This window comes from Mycetomoellerius zeteki, unplaced genomic scaffold (assembly GCF_001594055.1).
Source record: "Mycetomoellerius zeteki isolate Tzet28-1 unplaced genomic scaffold, Tzet1.0 scaffold308, whole genome shotgun sequence".
NCBI classification, from domain to species: Eukaryota; Metazoa; Arthropoda; class Insecta; order Hymenoptera; family Formicidae; genus Mycetomoellerius; species Mycetomoellerius zeteki.
In genome coordinates, this window is record NW_017257292.1 from 1 (window position 1) to 19,069 (window position 19,069).

The 19,069-nt window shown below is 34.6% G+C and overlaps 1 protein-coding gene across 6 annotated transcripts in view; it reads right to left on the reverse strand.

Annotated features, from left to right (window-relative positions):
• Window positions 1–6,940: 6,940 nt before the first annotated feature.
• LOC108724538 (uncharacterized) overlaps window positions 6,941–19,069 on the reverse strand; it is a 271,946-nt gene continuing 259,817 nt past the window's right edge. For 4 of the 6 annotated variants that reach the window (XM_018450965.1, XM_018450966.1, XM_018450970.1 and 1 more), the window contains 9 exons: window positions 16,054–16,302; window positions 14,442–14,706; window positions 13,233–13,689; window positions 12,459–12,726; window positions 11,518–11,887; window positions 11,034–11,311; window positions 10,375–10,626; window positions 9,974–10,124; window positions 6,941–7,495 (listed from right to left, as the gene is read on the reverse strand). In XM_018450965.1, the coding sequence (XP_018306467.1) occupies window positions 7,212–7,495; window positions 9,974–10,124; window positions 10,375–10,626; window positions 11,034–11,311; window positions 11,518–11,887; window positions 12,459–12,726; window positions 13,233–13,689; window positions 14,442–14,706; window positions 16,054–16,302 (2,574 nt within the window). In that variant the 3' untranslated portion in view covers window positions 6,941–7,211. Of the gene's footprint in view, window positions 7,611–8,719; window positions 9,112–9,973; window positions 10,125–10,374; window positions 10,627–11,033; window positions 11,312–11,517; window positions 11,888–12,458; window positions 12,727–13,232; window positions 13,690–14,441; window positions 14,707–16,053; window positions 16,303–19,069 lie in introns of those variants that run through there. The other 2 variants (XM_018450968.1, XM_018450967.1) reach the window with 2 other exon arrangements.

Genomic DNA, 19,069 nt, shown 5'->3' on the forward strand with positions numbered 1-19,069 from the left:
AAGTAGTAATATGATGTAAGATCCAATATACATTTTCTCAAGAAATAGGAAAATTTTATCTCGTAATTATTTTAAAATCGCGTCACTTAAGATACTTAATTTTGAAATAATAAATTATACAAAAAATGATTCCAATAATTTATAAAATACAAACAGATATGTTTATTGATGCATACAGAAAAATATCATCTTTTGAAGAATATTATAAAAGTGATCGAAGAAACGAACTTTTTATAATGAAGCATATCGAATTTGTTTTAATTTAATAAATTTGATTGAAATATATATTAAATTTGCTAGGATTCAGAATATATTTTGAATAAATTTAATGTTTCTGAAGAAATTATGATAGATTTGCGAATATATGAACTTTTGAAATACTTGAAACTAGTTATTATTACTTGCATAGAGTAACTATTACTTGCGTATTTTTCTGTGTGTGTGTATATATATAAGGGAAAATCATCCTTTTCGGATCTTGCATCATTCATCTGAATTTTTCATCTCCGCATGCTTTGAGATGAGATTCAGCAACGAATCGTTCGAATCGTTAAAAATACGATTATACCTATTGTATAATGGGCCTTGAATTTTATCGGACGATAATCTTTTTAATAATTTTCAATTTATTTTTAAATTAAAGTTTTGTTTTATATATTATTTTATTTATTCAATTTTAATCCCTGTGCCTTGCGGCTTGGGATGGCTTCCGGTTACAATATAGTCTCATTGCATACAATAATTATATAAACTTAAAACTCATTTATAAACAAAAACATAAAAATATAAGTACTTATACAAACATAAACTCTACTCTAGCTTTAAATACAGGTATATACTTCGAAAATGAAAAAATTTTGTTTTATATATATATATATATATTATTTATATCAAGAATTTTAATCCATTTACGTAAATATTCTAGGCTGTTTAAATCAAAACGTTGTTGACGTGAAGTTTTTTTAATTTAAATTCATTTTTAGTCGAATAAACGCGATATTTGTTCGTAGATTAATGAAAAATTATTTTTATTATTATTGATAATTATATATTTAACCAATTTCATTAATATGATGGCCCCTTCGCGACGCGTTCGTGTTTCGCGCATCGTACAAAAGCGTAAAATCTTACGCTTATTGCCGGCTATGTTAGTCGGCAGCAAAAAGGAGTGTTTCTCCTTATTGTCGATTTCTGGCATATGAAGCCAGAATAATGGCCAGGAGAAGCCAGAATATTGGCCAGGAATAACGAAAGGTGAGTTCAATCTGGCCAGAAGAAAGAAGAGGATCTGTACGGTAAAAAATTTTTCATGCATGAATATGTATGTCTAAACGTACACAAACACGTATAAATATTCATAAACATGTTTACAATTATATATGAAATATGTCTATACATATTCATACTTCCCTTTTTCTTTTGTAAAATTACTTTTTAGTGTAATAGAAATAATAATAGTAATGTGAAGACATCAAAAATAATTAAAGGGATAATTTCCGCATTGTTCGTTTTGGAAAAAAACAAGTTTGGAAAAATGAAAAAAAATTACTCATACACAATTATGCATAATTTTATATATAATTATACATACTTATACATATTCATGCATAATAAATTTTTAACTGGGATAAGTTGGTGTGTGTAACACCAATCTAAGTCTTGTAAAGGTAAACTGAATATTCGGGAGGGTAACATGCTCGCAAATTGCGAGTTCTTATATTTTTTGAATTATTGTTTATTTAAAATACAGAAATAACCAACAAACGACAAGGCTAATGAGAGTTAACGCGGATAATCAAGCGCAGTTTTAATAGATTTTTTAATCTACAAAACTTGCACTTGATTATCCGTGCTGACTCTCATTAGCCCTGTTATTTGTTAATTCTTTTGTATTTTAAACATAGAAAGTCTGTTTGAATTATTATTATTTATTGCTCATTTATTTAATATGATCGCGATTAGGTTAGTATACGCGAATAGGTATGAATAAATTAAAATACGGGTAGGTAGGCGATAAGTGTGGATAGGTAGGGACTGTATAGGGAAGGACAATAAGTATGGATAGGTAGGGATAAACAATGATTTTAAAATAAAAAATTAAATTGTTACAAATTAAAAACATTTAAATAAATTTCGCGATCGGTTAATTAAATTTTATTAAAAATGAAAATAAAAAAATAAATATAATTAAACTAATAGATATCATATAATAAATCTAACCAATAAATTATACAATATGTAGGCAGGGATACATAGACATCATACGTACATACTTGATAAATGGAAATGATCTCGCCCTCAGGTAGATGCCAGTGAATACTTGATTCGGACCGATAAGAAGTCGAAACTATTTTCATTATAGAGAATTATTCTTCGTCGCTTTTCATGAAGTCTTCCATTTGTAAAGTCTAGGTGCCCCGTTGGAGATTCTTATTATAGGATCAGAATTAGTCCGTGATTTTTTGAGCAGTTTTTGAAAGTAATAATTTTTGCAATGATTTAATGACAATTATTATACATTTTAAAATCACGTTGTGAAATTAATTATTGTATGTCTTAAGATACAATTTTTGTTGCTTTCTTAGTTTTAATAAATGTTCTCCCGTTAGTAATAATGCTAGTAATAGCAAATTCACAAGAATAATTTCATAATTTAATTGGTTAATATGTAGTGAATTTGCTTACTTTTGTAATTTTCACCTCATTTCAAGATACATAATCGACTACCATGGCACTTATATTCCGTAAATTACGAATCGAATTTTCTATGAATATTTAGCGTTAGCTAGGAAAAAATGAAATTTGACTCGACGTCAAAAAGTTTTGATTTACGCATCTCTATTATAAAGTGCTTTCCATTTGATGACACAAATGTCGTTCTATCTTTATTACTCACTAAATGCAAAAAAAGATAGAACGACGATTGGGTTTGCTTGTGTCACTAAACGGAAAAAACCTATTGTCGTATTTTGCCTCAAGCTTATACTTGTTTTCAATAAAAATTTGAAAAAATTAAATAAAGAATGTTTTGATTTTCTTCGTCGTTCATTATTGTTATTTTATTATCATTTAATTATTTCCTTTGTTTCCGATGTGCATATACGATTACCATTGCTACTGCTTCTTCTATTGCTGTGAGACAAAACTCCAGCTCCGCATAAATAAATAAATGTAAATAACAACAAATGATTATAAGCGGATTTTTCTTGACGTTTATATATTGTCGTTCTTTATTAAGTTCAAGAGAGGATAACTTACATTTGCGTTGAGCTATGATACATACTATGTACATCGTCATTCAGCAAGTCTCATTTCACGCAATTATCGTTTGACTTCGCTACTGTGATCGGGAATAAAGATGGAGACATTGCTGTCTCCAATGTAGAACTTACAAACATCTTAAAGCTATATTATTAGTCTATTATTTTCAGGCTGCAGGACGAAAGTTGTTTTCTTACGAATAGAGTTTACTCTCCTTCACAATCAGCATTTTATAATTAAAATAAATATGAATAAATTACGAATGGAATTAATATAGCGACAGTGGAAAGAATCTGTAAGAGCAATAGTTAAGCGTTAATTAACCCTGCACGGCATGCCGATGTAAATCAGAAAATTTTTTTTTATTTAACTATTAATGATATTTTCTGTCATCACTTATTAGATACTATTAATTTTTAAATCATATTATTAATTAAATATTAACAAGAATATACTTATATATTATAGTATAAAATTTAGTCGTTTCACATTCTCCGTTTCGACTTAAATACAATCGTGACGAAATAAAATATCATTAACGTATCACAAAGATCATAATTCAAATATTCATAAATTATTCTCAAATATTCGCAGAATGTTGCGAGAGAAGATAATACGTTATATTTAAAAAATTCGCTAGATTATTCGAATCTTCATAGTTTAAACTAATTTTCCAAATTATTAAAACTATTTTTCTAGCATTAATCAATGCCTGCTATATGAATAACATACTCGTTATTCATATAGCCATACTTAGGCTGCGTTCGGAAACATTACCCGAGTGCCTCTGTGTATCATTTTATCCTTATTGTTCACCCAATGTTAAATAAGGATAAGATGATACACAGGGGCATCCGGGTGACGTTTTCGAACGCAGCCTTGGTAATGCAGTGTAGGGTTGATAAACGTGACCAGATTCAAGATTGTAAAAAAAATCGTGATATTCGTGATCTCACTTGCTTGACTAGAACAGCAGCAACGCGAGCAAATGCAGGGCAACCTTTAACATCCGTGCAGCCTCTCCATCGAATATTGAACTTCGTCATGCAGGTATACAGCTAAATGTAAAATGTCTCAATCTCTATCGACTCATTACTATGTTTACGTACGCTAATGATATTACGCCTATAATCCGACCAAACGCGTTACTAAAAAATTCGCTCATCCCGGAGCGACAAATTTAGTAAAAATTACGCCGAAGTGACTCCCTTTATCTTTATTCACGTAACAAAGTAATCGTTATTTTTTTACGCAGAAAAAACTCGCTCTCATTCTCTCTTTTCTTCACAATCTACTATGTTACAAAGTTCGGAAGCGAAATGTACAGGCTCGTTTTACATTCTTATCTCTAACGACAGCAGAAAATAGTTCATCACCGATAGTTCATCGTGGACCGAATTGTCAATTAACAATATTCACTCTTGGCGCTTATTGATAATTAATGATGGGATTGGAAGGTGGGAAGGGATGGAGTATAAAATATTTAATTCATAGAAAATCGACGAATACCTCTTAATCTATTCTCTCTAAGCTCACTTTGGAAGGTGATCGTGCCATGATGTTTCAAAGTCATTACAATGATTCAATGATACTTCAGGTCGAATGTTGTCTAAAATGCGTTTCCGATGGAAATGATATTTCTCTGACTTCTCTCAATCAAACGCAAGATCTTTGATAGGGATCAATTATTTAATGGAATTCATAATTTTGCAATTCTCAATTCTAGAAGTTCTAAATATAAATTAAACTTACATTAAGTTTTCAGAAGTTAAATATAATTACGACGCGATTGTTTACTTAATTTAAATTAAATTACTATTTTTCAATTAAAATCATCATCATCAGCCTGATTTCATCCATTCCTGGATATCAGCCTCTTCCAACCTTTTCCACTATACGAGTACATGGTCTTTGGAAGGAAGGAATTTGGCATTAAACGCTACGCTTGCTATGTGTGTTGGTGAGTGTACATATATTCACTGATATATGGGACCTATAGTTTAATGCCAGATTCGAAAGGCGTTGGTGATCCAAGATCTCTTGATCATCAGATGGAGTCATTTTCGGCTCCTTAAAAATCGCGTATGTGGGCGCAGGTGAGATTGAACTTGGATCTACAGATCGCGAGTCAATCGCACCGAGCGGCAAGTCACTCGACGCCTTTTCAATTAGAATACATAAATATATATTTAAAAAAACCAAAATTAAAGAACAAATTAATAGAAGTACGGCGCAGAAAGTAGGACGCAATTAATTTAACAAATATGAAATTAATAAACATAAATTAAATGTTTTAACAATACATAAAATTCGACTGTTCATAATACTAAATCGTATATTTTCTCATAATTCGTATATTTTTTAACAAATCTGGTACTTGCAAGAGAATATTATAATCTAATTTTCAAGCTATCAGAGATCTTGCTTTTTATAATCGCAATATACAATATCCGTATAAAGGAAATATTCGTAAAAAGGCTACGTGATGAGTTGTACCTATGTCTATGTCTCCAGTGTGCGTTCATATCGGTACGAGAGCCTTCCAATCGTGACGATTCGTGCCCATCACTCACACTACTTTAGTGTCACATGTAGTGTTACTACAGCTTACATATTCTTATCACTAATTTTTTGATTAATATTTATCCGCACATTAGTAGATCTTTTTCGTTTAGCGCATCGAGATACAATGCGAATGTAACACAAAATTTATGTAGTTTTATACTGAAAAAGATATCGGGCTATTCTATTTAACTTGACACGGATTGGCTCTAGTCGAGAACAAGAGGGATCAAATATGAGCACAGCTTGTATCTAGTTCGAGCTAATCCACCCTAATCAATCAGTTTCCATTTTCATTTACCTTCGACTGTACCACAGTATTTATATCTGAAATAAGAGGAAGCTCGCAGAGAAAAAGAGACAAAACAAGCTTCTGTCTCAGACTATAAATCTATCTTCAACGCGCAACATTTCGAGTTTCACAATTACTTACAATTAGTAATAAAACGTCAGGACTGTAAGATTCTGAAACTTGAATCGCGGTGTCGAGGATTGCAGGGTAATGTACAAATTATTCTCTTATCGTTCATCATAAGGAGATGGAGAGATTGGCCTAATGTGACATTTCTTACATGATTACAAAATAATCGATCTTTGATAAAACGCGTCCATTAGCATAATGTTGGTTGCAAATAGTTACTTGTTTTTTACTATGTAAATATGGATAGTATTAGACGTCCAAGTTCGTCATTTTGATTTACTATAATTGGCATAATTGGAAAGAATATTTAATAATGATGTCGTGTTTAGTGAATTTGCGAGACTCTTCCCAGAAGATGCACGCTGCGAAACTTACATACACAAAACAAATATTAAAAGAAATTATGTTATATATGTACGTTATCGGGTTGGCATATAAAAAAAAATTGTGATTACTGTAACATATTTTTCGAAAGATAAATAATTACACATTAAGACTAATATATTAAGGAGCTGCTTAATTCTTCAATTGCCAAAAATTTTCGCTAAATTCAATATACAAGTACAATAAATTAAATGAAATACATTTAATGATTCATAATTAAGAAATCCATTTTACTATAAAAAAAATGATTTAAAATTATGATTCTATTAAAAATTTCTACATTACAGAAGCTATACGTTTCACGTATCTTCGTGTCCAGATGTGTCTATTATTAGAATGCCAACGTTTCGTATACATTGCTGTTCACTTTATCAGGGCGAGGTGCAATCTGATACTTTCTACATTAAAAAATATAATATATTAAAAACAATTCGTTAGAAAGGGATTAAAACAAAATTAGGATTAAAGTTATTCCCGACTTATACGGTAGAATGGAGTTTGCGTTTCATCAGTTGAGAAGAGCTCGCGTTCAGACAAAAAATTCTACGTATTTTATAAAATCAATTTGTCGTCGCTGTTGATCCTAGAACGGCGAAAGCTTCATGATGTCGCTGTTAAGATCAGCGGACGGTGCATTATCGTCCAAGTCGAGGGGACTGTTGTCCGAACCGAGCGACGAGGAGGGCCCTGTTGCTGCCGTCGTCACTGCTGCGACGAATTCATCGAGGAAATCGAACGAGGCCACCGCCTCGCGCTCCTTGTCCCCGTAGCGTACGAAGAAGTCATCGCCGCGGCCGATGATTGACGGCCGGGACGAGCCCCAGGTGGACGGCAGCCGGAGGACGCGATGCGCCTGGGCCGCCGATGCTGAAGAAACCAAGGGCACACAGCAGCGGGTCAACAGATGCTGCTCTCAGACTTCACTCGATCGACTCGATTTTGCGCTCTTTCTCTTTCTCTCTCTCTTCTCTCTATACCGGTTCTAGCAGACACAGAGTAGCTCGGCTTAGCACTCTCTTTCACCGTATTCACGTCTCCCTCTCTCACCCTCTCTCCCTATTCCTCTTTCGTTCTTTCTACCACTGTCGCTCCACCGCACCGGTTATACCTCTCTTTTTATTTCTTTTTGTGGAATTTAAGTATTTGGCGGGTGCACGACCGAGTGGATGATGTATAATGTACGTCGGACAAATTGTGTGTGGGACAATTTTATTTACTAATTCGTTTTCATAAGTTTTTCTGCTTATTCCGGGAACTTCTGATCTTAATTCTATAAGTTTTATATTACAGCAGACTTTATACAAGCTAAGATAATCAAATTTTTTGGCAAATAATTAACAGTAATCTAAAGATATATATATGTATTATTCTTGAGGAATAATAAATAGAAAACGATAAAAATTCTGACACATTTATACCCTTAATTTGTTTTTGAAATACGTTGCATGTCATTTATCCGACGTACTTTACATGATTATGATTCGCTTGAGAATAATGATAAATTAATCAGAATCATATACATTATATAACATACATATACACGATATTAGAAGACATATTACTTCTACAAAGCAGGAAAAAGAAATTCATTCAAATTGGTTACAATTTTACATGAAATTAAGAATGATTAATAATAATGTAGCGAGATTAATGGTCCAACATAGACAGGCGTAAAATGAAATAAAGACGTCGAGAAGGAAAAATGGAGATGCTGAAACGGTCTTGCACGTGCCAATAAGGTTCAGAGATTATCAATTTGCTCGCAGTACAATGAGAGAGAAAGTAACTATTTTTAATTTATACCCTGACGCAATTCCACTTAAGGAGCTGTTTAATTTCAATGATATACATAATATTCATATTTGCAGTCTCATATATTGCACGATTGCTTACTCGTCTTTTATTTTTGAAAAGATATTAAACGACGTTAAATTTGCACATCAATTTGCACTCTTGTCTAAAAGTCTTTGGATGTTTTGAATTGCGCTTTTGTAGACACAGTTGTATGTTTGATTATCCATATAAAACTATATAAGATTAGATATAATGCATTTAAGAAATTGCACTACGTTTGAATGTAATTTCCCTATTTGATTATATATACACACACACACGTTTTGATTATATATACAATCGATATTCATTTATATTCAATGTACCTTTCTGTATTTTGTCCCAAGACTTTCGGACGGCAATGTGTGCCAAGTAGGCCACGCAAATATATGTGAACGAGACGGAGAGATGGAATTGCGTGAAGGCGCTACGCCAGGAACGTTCACTATCAGTTAATAATTCTGTTAGTATAAACCAATGATCAGTCCGTTGGGCGTAACACGTGGTTCAGTTCAGGACGAAATAGGTTCCCCGGCGCGGCAATGCATTCCTCCCAATTGGTCATGTCGCTTATAGAAACTGATCGTCACTAAGCCGAACTACGTAGCTTTTCTTGTGACAATCAAAGCACACCGCGTAGGCGCTACCATCTGAACAGAAAATATGGAAAAGGCTATGTACAGCGAAAAGGCTACTGAGCGCAAGCGCGAATAGTGACGCCGATTGTACTGTAATTGTACTGTGTTAATTGCGAGAGTCTAAAGTAATTGAGAGTAGACAAACCAGTCGCTCGATCGAGTGTAATGTGATGTGACGTGTACAAGTGTAACGCCGATTTTGAATGTGTGACGAGAAAGATGTTGCCGTCTTAAGCTTACAAGAGCAAGCGCTATTCGCACACCACCTATAAAACTTTCTAAAGCGATTCTTAAGCTTCTTTCCTCCAATGTTAGGCGACTATACGTAAATTAGCATTAGCATATCTGAATTATTATTTAATATTTGGTGGTCTTTTCTTATAATAATGTAAACACGATTTTTTAAATAAAAAAACTGATTTAATAAAATAATTAATTTAATAAAGTATTTTATCTTATACTTAAATTATATTTAAGTTTGTTATTAAAATCAAAATTGAGTTTTGATAAAACTTGTATATAATCAGAAAACATCTTATCCAGTAAATCACATATAAAATGACAATTCAGATGTTCTACAACGTATAAATATTCAAAATATTGAATTATTGTTAATGAAATACTTTAGCTTCAAGCTTTTTGCATGTTTCCAGATTGGTCGATTAGTAAAAATTTCGCAATTTTAAACAAAAAGCGTAATGAAAATATTAAACAGTTGTTGATAGAAAGTGATAGCTAAGGGTTAGGTGCTAAGAATGATAGAAATCGTAAGGATCGCATTTAAATTATGCGTTTTGCACAAAGATGGTGAGTGGTGATGCGCGAAAACGGCATGGCAAAAGTGTCTACGGAGTAGATACCCGAAGACGAATACCTTTCTTTTGCCGTCGGTACCGGTGTAATCTATGCAAGTGGCGGTAATCAGGTGGTTCATCTCCTGAGTCGCTACCCGCCGAACCGCTACTCGATGTCGCCGAAGAACTTTCGCTGCTTGCTAACATCACGTCTAAGAGATTTGCTCTGGCCTAAGTAAAAGTAAAGCGATCAGTATTGCATTCATTTTCACGTAGAAATGAAAGCATAATGAAATAAAGTGATTTATATGACATCTTGTATTTGCAAAAAATTGTTGTATTCAAACAAACAATTTCTAGCGATTAATTTTTATATACGCAATGAAATCGTCAAGCACTTTATCTGTGAGCATTATTCTATTATTTATCTAGGTTACTTAAAATTTCTATAGTTTAGTTTTATGTCTTGCTGGAAACTCACCTTGGGGTCGGTGAAGTCAATATCACGTTCAACGTGAACCCATCCTGTCGGACAGCAGCAAGCGAGATCCAATTTCTCAAGCGGTACCTGTGATTCGTTGTTAACGATGTTAACGATGTTAGTGGTAGTATCTTCACCCTTCCGAATCATGCGATTCAATTCATCTATAACGTCCTTGGATGTGGCGCGCTCATGGAAGCTCAATGTTCGATCTCTGCCCTCCACGAGAAGCGTTGCTCGTGCCGGGCTGACCTGTATGAAGATTATGCAATCGTTATTATAACAAAGTGTTTTGTTAGAAATTAGATTAAAATTTTTTTATGCATAAATATAAAATTAATTTCTTTTCATAGCATATTAATTAATTAACACATTAATTAATATTATTAGTAACTGTTATTGTTTTATATTAACATTATTATATAATATTATAAGTGGATGTTTATATTATATTATTATATTGATAATTAATATCAAGCGAAACAAATAATATCTCTCAATAATATTTCGCGAAATAAGGAAATTTCTTAAAATAAAGAAATTATTTTTTAAAAATAAAAATAATTTCTTCAAGAAGAAAAAAGGAAATTGAATAGGTGGACGTACTCGCTTTTCTCTTCCTTCGTGCAAATTTAAGTAGTATTTGAAAAGAAACTTACAACCGTACTAGGCGTAGAGGAAGTTGCTTCTTCGTCCTCCTCGGGAACAGCTCCCAATTCCGATGGAGTTACTGTTGTATACGCGATACCGCCATTACACGACACAGCACTTACAATCTTTTCCTCGAGTGCCAATGGTGGTACCTGTATCTGATCGAGCAGCTCATCGTTGCTGCTCGTTTCAATCGCGTTTCCGATATTACGTTCTTGAACGGACGAACTTTCTAGCTCCGCTATCTTTGTCTCTCCCGTGGAATCATTTTTGTTAGGGACCAATTCTATAAGCGGTGAGATTTAAAACACATTTTTAATATCTTCTTTATCATTTTAATTCCATTCTTTCATTACTATATTTCAAAAATTTCTTTTAGTTAATTGATTTTTATTTTTTTCCTGTATTATGATTATGTTAACAATAACTTGACTGAAAAATAGACAGCACGAAACGTTTTGTATTTAATTAATGAATACGATTGATTATCACCTTCGGTTGAGTGAGACACGTTCTGTGATTCCACTGGATTATTCGGTAGCTCCGCGAGGTACATCTGTTGTTCGGCGATGAAAGATAGCACGCTCTGAAGCGCTTGTTCCCTGTCCGGTGGTGGTCTACCACTTCTGGAGGACGTACTCGCTAAGCTTTTGGTACTTTCGAACTTTACTAGCCGATAAAAGTCCCTGGTGAAGTCCGTGCCGATTGACGGAGTATCAGGATCGTCACTGCAGCCGGAGAGCGCCGCTGATGAACGCTTACTCGAGTTCTCCAGGGCACCCTCCTCGCTACTCCAGGACGCACCGGGACTTGAGGCATATGGCCAGGGCCCGTTTGTCCTCGCGTCCATTAAAAGCGCGACCTAAGAAATAAAATATTATAATTTGCTACAAGAGTTGGTATAACATAATATTTTAAACTCGTATTGACTTTATTAAATAAAATTAATTTCACGGCTACGGTTTAAATCGAATCGAATTTAGTTAATATACAAGGTGCTTGATAAGTAATAATAAATCTTTCGCACAGAGATAGAATGGACTAAACTGAGAAGAAAAGTCCTCCACCATTTTGAAATTTTCGCAATAGTTAACAAAATATTAATTGCTAAAAATTGTCGAAAATTGGTCTTCAATAATTTTTTACTTAAATACTATCAACTTTTGAGAAAAATTGTAAGAGACAAAAATTGTTTATTTTCTTCTCATAAAGTTCTGAGAACTTTTTTTAGAATTTTTTCAAAATTTTTTTAATACCGTATTTGATAAATATGCCGAATATGGGAGATAGCTGTAGCTACTTTCATATATACGCCCGCATTCGAATTAATCAGGTTGCAATAGATTCGACTCTTCGTAACGATATTTTTATTAGAATAACTAAATGAACGTCGCAGACGTCGATCGATATTGTGTAACACTCGACAGACATACCAGCTCTCCTCCGGTCCTATCGGCAAGATAGCTCGCACCGTTCCATAGACACTCGTTCGCGTCCTCCTCCAATTCCAGAAGATTATGTTCCTTGATTGCTGGCAGGGCAGGTGTATTTGTAGTAGCTGGTTGCTCCTTCCACATTGCGGATTCATTTTGTACGAGGTCTTCCGTGGACAGAGAGAAACTCCAATCCTCCAGCTCTGCTCTGTCGTACTCCAATTCGAGCAGATCTCGATGTTGTTGTGCGCTTCTACTGTCATCGAGCCTGAAACCCATGCGGTGATCAATTCTGGCATATTTTCATGTTTCAGTTATATCGATAATTTATTATCCGGGTTTAGAGAGAATACAGTTGTTCTTTCCGTTGTATCGGTTTCATAAAATGTTTAATTGCAAAATCGTAACGCAAACTGTACAAATACATAATAATTTGCTTCATTATAATTTGCGTGTGTAATATATTTGAAATGTTTTTTCGTGTATATATAAATTCAAATATTCGTAATATACGTAATCTAACTTTTATATTAACATAATCTAATTTTTTATTATTATATAAAATTCAATAATATTTTAATAGATTTATGATCCGTGGAAGTAACAATAGCTTACTAGCGTTTTTAATAAGCCTCATAAAAAAGCTAATTTTAATTAAACAGGAAGAGACATTAAATAGTCTCTAGTATCATACTCACATATTCCGCTTTTGTTTCCCTAATCAAGTTTTTATAGTCTAACAATTATATACACCCTTACATATAACAAACAAACCTAAGCCATTGTTGCACATATTCGGCGTCCCATCCTTCCTCTTCCACCAGCAAGAGAGAGGATGAGCCCATAGGGCTAGGCAGCTTGTACGGTGTAAAATTGGCGGTAGTAGTGAGTTTGAGACAGAGATGACTGTCAGAGAAGCTACGCATCACGTGCTGATAGGGCAGCAGATCTTTAGTCGGCGGATAACTGTGGCGTGGATTTATGCCCACTGTGAGATTCAGAGGTAGAAAGAGGACGTCCGGATCGCTGGCGTCGAGGGCAACGAGACGAGCGTCCGGTGACACGTCAGCTTCGGTCTCGTCGGTGGCCTCCTTCAGATCTTCGAGGCCGCGCACGGATGGCTCCTGACGCGTACCCTCACCTTGAACGTCACTCGACATGGTCGAGTAGCCCTCGTCGCGATTACCGCTTTCTGGGCTTTCGCTGCCTTCCTCCTCCGACGGCTTTTGCGCTGCAAACGATTTAGTCAAACAATTCCGAGAAGAGTAGACGCAGTAGAGTTACAGTTTTGTCTTATCATTTTATACTATATTAAATGTTGCTGTATAACAGAATTTTTCAACCGCCGCGGCATACTGATGTGTTGCAAAGGGTCCAGTGTGCTGCAAAATTTTAGTAAAAAAGTAAAAAAAAGTTAAAAAGATTACAAATAAATAAAAAACCGAGTAAGACGCTAAAATACTTTAAAAAATTCTTAAAAAGTTATGAAAATTATGTAAATTATAGTATACTATATATATGTATACATTCTTATTTTAACTAAAGTGATATCTTATTGTTACAATAAAATCACTTTTATAAAACAAAAAAAAATAAAATAAAAATATTAAAACTTATAGATATTTTTTAATGTGTTGAGAATATTAATAAAAGACCTATGCTAATTGCTGAGCACCTAACAATTTTTTTTCGACAAATTTGGTTTGCTATTTAATGTATCGCGATTCAAAAAAATGTTGAAAAACTCTGATGTATAATAACATGATCAAGTAAATAATAGAATAAAAATATCTTAAAAACGGAAAACGTTTTTTGAGATTTCTACACTAAGAAAAACTTCTGATTAAAAATGAATAAATCAGAAAACTCTGATTTGTCTATTTTCAATCAGAATTCCAATTAATGTAACCGGATACTTTTTCGAGTATAATTACGTTTGATTCCATAGCAAATGTGTTAATCGTAATAAAAGATAATTAGTACCAAGAGGTCTACTACGTCGGCACTTAGTGGTTGCCATCACGGGTATTTGCAAGTTGAGGGAACGCGGCCTCGAGAGGGGTACCCAGGAAGGGTCCAGACCCAAAGCGGCAACCAGTGCGGCTGGACCTGCCTCGAGAATTCCTTGGATAAGTTCGGTAGGGCTTCCAGGACTGGCAGCCTGCGCCAAGAGTCCTGATAATGCTCGATTTTGAGCCTCAAGCTCTCGTATACGTCTCTGCAACGCACCTATTTCTTCCCTGAGACCCTGAGAACAGTCCGATAGCCATCAGTACTTTTACTCGATACGTATTTTAAAAAGCGCATTAGCGAAAGAAAGCTTGCTGGAAAGAAGCTTGCTATCGGCAGATTAATCCTTTCAAAAAACAATATCTTCTAAGTAAAATTAAAAAATTTATATATATTAAATATCAACAATCCTAGAAAGATAACAGCCAAGTATTTTCTAGACTTATATGAATTGCATACCATTTGTACAATCTATTAAATTTTATTTTTTTTATTGTACCTTATTGAAAAAAATCACGTCATACAGTTACATAACGAAATCATGTAATTAAAACAAGTAAATCACGTAACGAATTGTTCCAAATCAGTACGTGATTTTTTTTAAATTACGTAATTTGAAAAATGATGATATATTCTTTTTCTTCTATTTCCATCAATTTTTTAATATTCGATAGCTGTAAAACCACAGGATAGATAAAATTATTTTTAATATCATGTGATTTTTCAAATCACGAGATTTTAAAAAATCACGTACTGATTTGGAACAATCTGTTAGTGATTTACTTGTCGTAATTACATGATTTCGTTATGTAACTTTGTGATGTGATTCTTTTCAATACACACTGAAAGAAAAGATTGGTTGCTGCAGCAAATTTGATGGTAAAATATGGCATAGCATTTTTAATTGGCTGCAGCAGCTAATTTTTGGTTGCAGTAAAAATTGGCTGCTGTAATCAATTAAAGATATCATATTCAGTCAATCTTTTCTTTCAGTATAAGCTTAAGAAGAATAAATAATGCATCATTGAAAATATTAAATGTTATCATACATTCTACTTATTTTTTATATATAAGTTTTGAAAAGATTATGTTCGAATCGGACATTATTATTTTTCTAGGCGCGAAAAATCCTGATTATTATAGAGTGCTGAAAATCTCCGCTTTCAAACATTACATTTCTCTACATATGTAATAATTCGAATAATCTAAATAAATCGTAGTAAAAAAGAGATCAAATTTTATTGAAGTAAAGTTCATTATAAAATTAAACAAAGTGTGTAAGAATCTTTCGTATAAAAGATATACTTGGCGCGAGACATTACCATGTCTCTTGATCGTACATTTTCAACTTCGTTCTCAAAAAGAAAAATCTCCCCAAAGCTACACTTGAAGAAACTTCTATTGTGAAATTTTCCAAATAATCTCGAAGTTTATACGTAAATTCTTCAGCATTCTGTATACATAATAGCCTTCACAGAGCGCGAATCTTCGTTGCAACGGACACGGACCATTCGGAGAGGACGAAAAGAGACAAAACGAGAGGCAGAGAAAAGGAAAGGATGGTAACGAGAGCATAGCGATGAACCTTTTGTGATAGGAGAGCACGGACCACCTGGTTGGCGACGTCGTCCAGGCACCGCTCGTATTGTCGACGCTGGGCGTCAGCGTCTCGCGCTAAGGCCGCGTGCTCCGTTTCGAGGGTTGCTAAACGTGCCACCAGCGCGGCGTGCACTTCACCGGCGCATGCTGCCTCCAGGCCGCGTAGTTGACCACGCATCGACTCGTTCTCCAGTTGCAGCTTCGATATCTGCGTCTGATACTGGTGCACGCGCGCCTGCAAACAGACGTGTGAAAATTATTCCTGGCACATTCTGTTGAGTTAGAGAAAAAGTTCTGAGGTATTTTTTGTTAGCTCAAAACTATACAGGGTGTTCCAGAGCAATCGTAATTTGCGACGGTAATTTGTCTTTTTGTGTTTTTATAAAGCAGCTTAATTTGTTTACGCTCACGTAAGCTAGACGTATTGCCCGATTATTCTTAAAAAATCTTCTAAATTTTTCGACAATTGTGAGAACGTACGGTATCATAAAGGATGTAGGATTATTTGTTATTATCGATTTAATTTTTTCATTTTCCTTCTCGCTTGTTTTATTTTTATTGAGCTGTTGGAATTTTACGATTAATCTTTTTTAAATGTGATTAAAAATGAAACTTCTTTATTCCTCGCCATATTTGCGGATATATAAACTTTTGAAATACTTGTAACAAATAATTATTATTATTTGTGTACAATTATTATAGTATACATTTTTCCGTGTGTCGAAACCGTATCTATCATCGTTATCGAGAAAACAATCCAAACGTCAAGACCTGTGCGTAACTTTTTTTTCTCAAAGAGTGTATAAATTCATATATGTCTAAATTTTCAACTTTTTTAATTTGTCTCGTGAGTCACTTTTTGCTAAACGTACACCAGAAAATTTTTTTAAAGCTTTTAAATATTTTCACATCAACATGCCTGCACTACCGCTCTTTCTAAAGTGGAAAACGTCTGGTTTTCAATCATCGGAGAGCCTCAATTTGTAACCGAGGCCTTTAAAAACTTTAACCCGTCACTGCAGGGGTCTCTTTACTTTCATTCTCAAACGGAAGCAATTACGTGGCAGTAAGGTTCGTGACCGGTTCGCTTTTCTTATTGCTGTTTGCCTCGAATCAGAACTCGGTCTTTTAAACGACGGAAAGGCCGAGTTCAACGAGAAATGTTTCTACGAGCGGGTGCATTGTTTACCGGCGATACCAATGAGCTTCTCTTGCGACTCGCGGTTGGGCACAGCAATAATAACCGGTCGTTATTAGCAGAAAGGCGTTTAACGTTGAATTAGTGCCGCGGAGAATCCTGTCGGGGACAGCGGTGCTAATAGAGGGTGCGTGTGTCTGATTTATAACAGTTGGCCCTCGCCTGTTACACACCCCCGCATCGCATCGAGCGAGGAAACCAACGATTTTCTGTCGTGCCTCGGCTTGAGGGAGAGTAAAAATGCAGACCGTCCGCCTTCTGCGCGAATTCTCATCAACAAGCGTTATTTCTCGACAATGTAGAGTTCCATATATATGTATGTTGCTTAAAGAAAAAGCTAAAAAATCCGAACGTTTGTAGTCTGAAATTTACGTTTTGGCTCTGTAAATTTAGTTAATTCGAAGTCAATAACAAAAGTCGAATGTCAATCTTATATTAATATAATAAAAGTGATAGGGAGGTCAGAGATGAGCAAATATACAAATTAGGTCAAGGAATAAAAACTAGTATATTAAAAACATCAAAATCAAAGAAAGTAAAGATTAAAACTAGTTTTTCAACAAATACGATATAAGAACATTTTCGTTTAATTTAGTCTTCCTCAGCCAACTAATTATATTAATAGTTTATACTTATAATTCCAGTATATACACTCTGTAAATTATTTGGAATTTCACTCTAAAAATGAAAATTGAGCCAGCCTTGAAAAAGAATGGCTTAATTTTCAGTTTTTAAGAATAAGATTTTACTCTTCAAAGTGAGTTTCCTTTTAAAAGTTTTAGACGTGTGAGCGCGCGCGCGCGTGTAATTCTAATATATTTTATATTAATAATATATCTATAATTTTTATAACGTATTGTTGTTATAATATTACACTTTTTAAACACGATAAACACTAAATTATCAAATACTTAAAACTGTTACTTTGTGAGCTCAGTTTTTCAATTTTTCTCTCTAGTCGGGAATTAGTTTCGCAATTTCTTCAAAAACGTCTCCCTACTATAGATCTCGACTTGTCAGTAGGTGATCCGATTTGACAGAATTTTTTTCTTTGCAGATCGTCATCGATTTGTGTGCAGCGATAGAAGTACATTCGTGAATTGCATTTAAACGTAACGTTATACACTGTACGCTTCTCGTAGAGATTGCGCGGCTTGTCATTGACAGGCGATGGCGGGTCGACATCGAACCTGGGGATCGAGTGACGATCGATATTAAACGTTATATCGTAGGGGACAGGCGATATAGCCTCTCTTTCTCGCCCCTCTTCTCTCCTCCGCGCCCGCCGCGTCGCTGCTACCGCTACTGCGGGGGAGAGGAAAAGGGAGAAAAGAAGACACCCCTCCTCTCCCGTATGATACGACTCTTTTAGGGGCAAACCTCCCGTGAACGAGATACCGCGCGTACCGTAAGGATCGGCAGTAAACGTCCGCGTTTACTGTTCCCCCTCTTTATTACCTGGACTCCCGGCATAGGACGCGCCAGAAATCATCGTCCGCGAGAGCTTTACGAGAGTCGCGTGAATTGCGGAAACGAGAAGCGAGCGCGCGGGAGCGAGTTTATCGATGCTATTCTTTTGGATAGAATAGCAACATCAATTCTGGAATCGCTTTGCGAATCGAAGCGCAGCGCGGCGATTGCCGTATTAACTGTAAAATTTGACGATGGGAGTTAGCGCGATATTATATATTATGGCGATGACATATAGAAAAAATATAAAGAAGAAATTGAAAACATTGATATTTCAAGTATTTACTTTCCAGGAGAGAGACATAATAAAATAGTAATTAATTATTGTATTAAA